Source organism: Diplodia corticola (genome assembly GCF_001883845.1).
Source record: "Diplodia corticola strain CBS 112549 chromosome Unknown scaffold93, whole genome shotgun sequence".
NCBI classification, from domain to species: Eukaryota; Fungi; Ascomycota; class Dothideomycetes; order Botryosphaeriales; family Botryosphaeriaceae; genus Diplodia; species Diplodia corticola.
Genome location: NW_017971572.1, coordinates 63,304 through 70,106, shown reverse-complemented (window position 1 = coordinate 70,106; position 6,803 = coordinate 63,304). Strand labels below are relative to the sequence as shown.

The following is a 6,803-nucleotide window of genomic DNA, read 5'->3' as shown; positions in this document are numbered from 1 at the left end:
GGGGGGGGACACGACGACGTACTTGTAGTCGTTGATGTAGAGTTTGGCGGCTGGGTCGGCGGCGCGGGCGGCTTCGAAGGCGATGCGGACGAAGTCTTCGCCGAGGACGTTGTAGAAGACGGAGGAGCGGAGCGTGCCGTCTTCGTTGAAGATTTCGTTAACGACGTCCTGCGTTGCGGTGGCGCAGTGTCAGCGAGGTCGAGGCGCCATACTGATCGAGGGAGCAGCGCGCGTGCAGCAGCGTGACAAACGTACCCAGGCGTAGACCTTGCCCGCATACCGCCCGATCTCGGTCGAGACGTGGTTCTGCACCACGGCGGTCAAGGTGTCCTTGTCCGTGATGCTGCTGACCCACGTCGGCAGCTGCGAGTGCCACACGGTCGTGTGCCCGCGCACCAGCTTGTCGTTGGCCGTCGCCCAGTCGACCAGGTAGTCGGCGCCCGCGAAGTTGAAGCTGTTCTGCGTCGCCTCGATCGTGTCCCACTTCATGCTGTTCTCCGGCGTCACCTGCCCGAAGTCGGCTTGGATGATGGCCGCGCTCTGCCCGCTGCTCAGCAGCCCCTGGTCCGTGCAGGTCCCGAAGTACTTCTTGCCTTTGGCCACGAACGCATCGTTGATACTGGATGCCGCCTGCCGGGGGAGCACGATGGCGAAGGTGGCCGGGAAGGCTGCGAGCAGGGTGAGGGCGGTGGAGCCGTGCATCTTGGGAAAAGGGGGCTGAGGGTCTGGGGTGATCAGGGAGTCGTGCTGTCGGGAGTCGTTCTTGGGCGAAGTCTTTGCGATTTATATACCATTTTGCCGAGTGGTAAACTGTCCATGGTGTCACCAAGGGAGTTGGATCACACCTTGGCCCGGAATATCCCAGGAAACTCTTGTGTACGAAGCGAAGGCCCGGCGGCGGCGGAAACGCGTTTCAGCGGGAGGATACGCTACACGGTTGTCGCTGATTGGCTCTGTCCCTGGCGGTCAGAGCCAAAAGAGTTTCAGAGCCCCTCTACTTTTCGGCACGCAATTCCGAGTTGATTAATGGATAAAAAGTAGAGTAGCCGGGTAATTTCGACGTTGGGAGAAAGCACGTCGGCGTTTATCCGTGGTATAACCCGGCGTGCGTATGCCGTTCTGCGATAAATTTGCCTAAAGGACCACAGGCTTTTGTTCTGACCACATCTGCCAAATGTGAATCGTGATGTGTGAATCGGCAGATTCTGTGGGAGAGACAGTCTCTGTCGAGATGTTGACGGGGGCGTGCCGACGTGTGCATGCGCGAGCGATGCAATTGGGCAAGTAGATACCAGAGTGCTATCCCTTGATTATACGGCTGCAGAACTGTGCTCAGATATCGTGGAGAACAAGCGTGGCCAGTTGATGTACTCTTGAAAGGATATTGTCCGTTTACTACCGGCTTTTCTCGGCGATACTTGCTGAGAATGCTACCGCAGGTGAACCTTGATGTCCTATGCTTTCCATCAAGACCTTGACGCGTTTCTCAGGCGGCTACTATGGTCTACAACTGATGGTGTGATATATGGAACAAAACGGATGACCGGCAAGGAGGAGGGGTGTCTCTGGAAAGGAAGAGACCCAAGGAAGAATTGACGATATCTAGATGCACTGCCGATGATGGCTTTTGACACTTTGCATGCAGGGAGTATACTCAGTTCATCGGTGTGATACTGTAAAAAGCAAGCCTTCAGGGCGTGAATTTGACGACTCTATACCACGACAGAAACGGCACAGTTTTTCCGTCCTGTCAGCACTAAGCTTGTCGCATATTCCAAGCAGTCGGTGAAAGAATAGAGATGATGCTCGCTTAAGCAAGTCTGATAGATAAAACTTCAAGAAATGCGAAAGCCCAATAACGAAGAAAGACGATGTTGAGGTATAGGCCCCACGTTTTGAGCGCCTGAGCGCCACAGCCGCGCTTAGCTCACCCGGGGGTATCGAGCTGTGCCTCAGCCCAGACCTCAGCTGAGGAAAATCATGCTCGTTAGCCGCTGGGCCACTCCAACATGGAGCGTGCAGAATTTGCGTTCCATTAACTGATCTATTCCACTACGAACATGGCCGACGAAGGGCACTATACTCTAGTGCGGTACTCCGAGAATCCCGAGCTCTACAGACTCGGCACAGCGTTTAATAGGGTTACTTGATTGGGAGCACGCAATGCCCCGTCGGCTTATAACTCCGACATAGGAAAGGTAAAATGGCCCCCAAAGTGCTGCCTAGGCGGAGACCTATCAACCTCCATAGATCAGCAGTCCATGAATCGGACGGATTTTGCCAAGTCACAATCTACTGTGGAGCCAGGCGCTTATGTGGCCCATTTTCCCCAGTTATCTCTTTTCAAAAAAAAGAAAGAAAGAAAGCTCCACAAGTGGATATATATACAGCGCGCCCCAGTACAAAGTCTCCAAACATCCTTGGTCAATTCTTTCCTCATTTCAAGTCACCAATCTCTTCAAACTTCTGGACAATGGTACTCCCGAACGATCAATACACTGTGGGTTGGATCAGTGCCCTGACAACCGAGTTGGTGGCTGCACAAGTATTCCTGGACGAACTTCATGGAATCCCAGAGAGCGTCGCCAAGGGTGACAGCAACTATTACCAGCTTGGACGGATAGGAGAACACAACGTTGTGCTCGCAGTCTTGCCCGCTGGAGAGTATGGCACGACCTCTGCAACAAGTGTGGCGAAGGATATGCTCCACTCATTCCCAAACATTCGTGTTGGGCTGATGGTGGGCATCGGCGGCGGGGCTCCGAATGCTATGAACGACGTACGTCTCGGTGATGTCGTTGTCAGCACCCCCCAGGGCCACTCTGGCGGTGTCTTCCAATACGATTTCGGAAAAACCATCCAGGAAAAGACGTTTCAGCACACCGGCCACCTCAATCAAACGCCCGCCGTCCTCCTCGCCGCTGTCAATGCTTTGTCGGGAGACTTACGGACTCTCGGGAACAACATCGCCACAAGCATAGAAGAAACTCTTGCGAGCCATGAGAGACTGCGCCAGAAATACGGACAGCCGGATGTGGCAAGTGACCGACTTTACAAGTCCACCTTCATTCATCAGCACCTTCCAGGACAGCCTCCTCAAAGCTGCATCCATGTTTGCGGCAATGAACCTCAAAATCTGGTTGATCGGCCGGATCGAGCGAGTCGGGAGCACGATCCGGTGATATTCCACGGTATCATCGCTTCGGCGAACAGCCTCATGAAGGACGCACTGATAAGGGACAATCTGTCTCAAAACAACGGGGTGCTCTGCTTCGAGATGGAAGCGGCGGGGTTGATGAACCACTTTCCATGTTTGGTTGTGCGTGGTATCTGCGACTACTCCGACACACACAAGAACGATGCGTGGCATGGGTATGCCGCCATGGTGGCTGCGGCTTATACGAAGGCGCTTCTGTTGAAGGTTACGCCAAACGAGCTCGGAGCCGAGCAAAGGCTTCTCGAAGTCGTAGGAGACCATTAGTCCCTTTAAAGGTCGAAACGTGGCAGGATACGTAGCTGAGTGCTTTTTGTAATTTGAACAGAACATTGTTACTGTCGAGCGTCCCATTGCCGCAATCCATTCAACAGTGAGAGATATGAACACTGACCGGAAGCTGTCTCACCTAAAGCAATGGCTAGAGCCTTGCGACCCTTCTGCCAACTACCTTGGCGTAAGATGCCAACTTTAGCCAATTCAGGCGGGTGGCTCATGCAAGACTCTTGTTCCAAGTAGAGTAGATGACAGGAGCTTATTGGAAACAGCTCTCTCCGTTGTGGCATGCGTGCGATGCTGGTATTAGTAGTTGTTGCCTTGAACGTCTTCTGGAAGGTAGGCAGAACAAGATGTTCCCCATTCATGGTGGCGCGGAGAAAATGAAGCCACTTGACATCGCATACGAACGAAGAGACTTGGAGAGTGTGAGCTTTTTAACGGAAAACGGAGCTATTGTCAACTGGGGCCAATTTGAAGAGTTTTGCACAAAGGAGACGAGGAGTTCGACAACTGAAATGAATCAGATGAAGGTCAAAAGTTGGGCAGGAATCAGGAGTGGGATGAGGATCAAGGGTGCAAAGGCTTCCCGAAGTCCGGCTTTGTAGTCGAACTTCGCCGGGCAAGGGTCCCGAAAGCATTGCTCGAAGTCAGACCAATGTTCTGTAAGGCCTCACATCGGCCGCATCGGCTCGCATTCACATAAGAATCTTACCGACGAAAGTTTGGGACTCGATGGATCTAAGCATCACTACGAATTAGGTAGGAGCGATATATATGGACAGGTCAAGAATAGGGAGACGTAGGATTTGTGTGGCGAGCCGGGCAGTGCAGCAAAGGAAAGAGTGACCAACGGAGCTGCCGTGATGAGGGCAGAGCAAGGACCTCAATCTGGAGAAGAGCAGACAAATGAGGCTGCACCGAAAAGAAGGGGGAATGAAGCAAGCAAGACACTGGACGCCTGACTGACTCGTCAGTAAAATCCAAATCACCCAGGAGTTTCGCTTTACCAGGGCCCATGAGAGACAAAGAGAGGAACGGCCAACGGCATCGGAAGCTGGTATAGGCTCTAACACGCTAAAACGGGGAAGAAGAGGTAGCTTCCAGCCGGGCGGCCCAAGGCGGAAAGCACAAAGGTGGGGCGCTGCGGCACAGCGCGGGCACTGATCAGCCGACTGTCATGCCTGATCCATCACCAGCGTCGGCCCAAGTCGACAAAACAGTTCTCGCTCCGCCGCCCATCGTATCGACAGACGTTCCGTGTCCCCGGATCCCGAGAGTACATTTCTGTTGTTCCCCGCACTGCATTCCAGTCCACAAATTTCTTCACACCCACCCTCGCGCTTCACCATGTGTCAGGATCCTGCCGTCCCTGCAGGCCACGCCGACAATGCCGTCATCGAGGCCGATGTGCGTGACACATTCCTTGCGCCAATCGTCAACCCCCCGCTGACCCGGCGCAGACAGATGACAGGGACTCGGCTCTCGACGAAAGCGACGGGTGCGTCAATCCCCCCATCCCTGCGCTTTCTCCACCACGCTGATCGTCTCACAGCCACAGCGACTTCACTTCGCTGACATCGTCCATCCTCAACTACGAGTACAAGAACGGCCGGCGCTATGCCGCCTACAAGGATTCCAAATACTTCCTACCCAACGACGAGGTCTGGCCCCCAACACCTCACCAACCGCGAGCGAGCCCCTAACCCGCCCCCCTCCAGGCCGAATGTGATCGCAGCGACCTCATCCACCACATCTACGGCATGCTCCTCGGCGGCCGCCTGATCCTCGCGCCCATCCCCCACCCGCAGCGCATCGTCGACCTCGGCTGCGGCACGGGCATCTGGGCCATGGACGTGGCCGACGCCTACCCGTCGGCCGACGTGCTCGGCATCGACATCAGCCCGATCCAGCCGTCGTGGGTGCCGCCCAACGTGCGCTTCGTCGTCGACGACGTCGAGCTGCCGTGGACGACGTCGGAAGCCGACAAGTTCGACCTCGTCCACTTCGTCAACCTCAACGCGTGCATCGGCGACTGGCCGGCGCTGCTGCGCCAGTGCTTCGACAACCTGCGGCCCGGCGGCTGGCTCGAGGCCAAGGAGACGGACACGACGAGCCAGTCGGACGACGGGTCGTTTCCGGCCACGTGCGCGCTGTACGTCCTCCAGGAGACGATCCGCGACGCCATGGACAAGTGCGGCCGCACGATGCACGCGCCCGCCAGGATGAAGCGCTGGATGGAGGAGGCCGGCTTCGTCGACGTGACGGAGCAGGTCTTCAAGCTGCCGTTCAACCCCTGGCCCAAGGACCCCGAGCTCAAGAAGATCGGCAGGTTCCAGCTCGCCCAGTTCCTGGACGCGCTGAAGCCGTATGCGCTGGGGACGCTGGTCGAGCTGCTGGGGTGGACGAGCGAGGAGATGGAGGTGGCGCTGGCGGGCGCGCGGAAGGACTTGAGGAATACGAAGTTCCATGGCTACAATACGCTGCGTGTTGTGACGGGCCGGAAACCGGGCAAGGACGAGTGAGCAGTTGGGGAGGGGGGGTTTGGTTCGGGGGCGGTCCATTCTTTTTTGCGCTTTTGCGTTTAGTTTCATACCCGCAGTCGGTGGCGATGGGGAGGATATGGTTGTTCTTCTGTCGTCAATAACTGATCGCTCGTTTTTCTTCCTTCCTTTTGGTAACACGGCAACAGCGCACTCCGCCGGCCCGAGTTCCGGATCCTCAGCGAGGCCAGTCTCGCCATGATCTTTGATCTCACTCGATAATAACACGAGTAGTGGCTTCACGCCAGCAGCGCGCCTTTCCTGCTGGAGGCGGCGATGTGGCGGTACAGTGGTATGACCACATCCGTATGCTTCGCGTACGTGTTCTCGTCGAGCATAGTGTAGTCGATGGCGACGGTGATGGCGTTATGGTATGCGGCATGGTTCGAGCTCGCTTCGTGGTTGGGTTTGGTGCGTGAGTGAGCGGTGAGAGGCCTTCAGAAGGTCTGCGGTTGGCTGGTTGGCTGGTTGGCTGTCGGTGCTCTGGTCCAATCACTGGGAGTTTGACGGTGGTCTCTCGGGTTCGGGATTCAGAATCACCCGACTTCTCGATTAGAAAACATTACGGATCGCTGGTTGAGTTCATATACCGTCCTCGCCCGCGATTCATCGTTTCCAGATGCATAGCGTGGAAAGGGGCGAGAAGGTCGAGTATAGTACCGACTCATTCGTCTTGTTTTTTGAGCCAATCAGAACCTCCGCACGCCGCAGTTGCCCAGCGATTTCACGCCCACGACACCCATGCCCTGATGTGTTTCTCAAAGGACCAC

General features: G+C 55.8%; 3 protein-coding genes across 3 annotated transcripts; 2 read left to right on the top strand and 1 right to left on the bottom strand.

Annotated features, from left to right (window-relative positions):
- Positions 1-10: 10 nt before the first annotated feature.
- BKCO1_9300023 (endo-beta-xylanase) lies at positions 11-702 on the bottom strand (the record flags this gene model as incomplete). The annotated part of the gene is made up of 2 exons (XM_020279970.1): positions 11-168; positions 256-702. Coding segments are annotated over 2 exons (605 nt in total), but the record flags the coding sequence as incomplete, so codon positions are not given.
- Positions 703-2,473: 1,771 nt separating this feature from the next.
- BKCO1_9300022 (ankyrin repeat domain-containing protein 50) lies at positions 2,474-3,481 on the top strand (the record flags this gene model as incomplete). The annotated part of the gene is made up of 1 exon (XM_020279969.1): positions 2,474-3,481. One exon carries the CDS (start codon positions 2,474-2,476, stop codon positions 3,479-3,481), a length of 1,008 nt encoding a protein of 335 aa, XP_020125372.1.
- Positions 3,482-4,840: 1,359 nt separating this feature from the next.
- BKCO1_9300021 (methyltransferase) lies at positions 4,841-6,015 on the top strand (the record flags this gene model as incomplete). Its single annotated transcript, XM_020279968.1, has 4 exons — positions 4,841-4,900; positions 4,954-4,991; positions 5,046-5,154; positions 5,212-6,015. 4 exons carry the CDS (start codon positions 4,841-4,843, stop codon positions 6,013-6,015), a joined length of 1,011 nt encoding a protein of 336 aa, XP_020125373.1.
- Between the last annotated feature and the right edge of the window lie 788 nt (positions 6,016-6,803).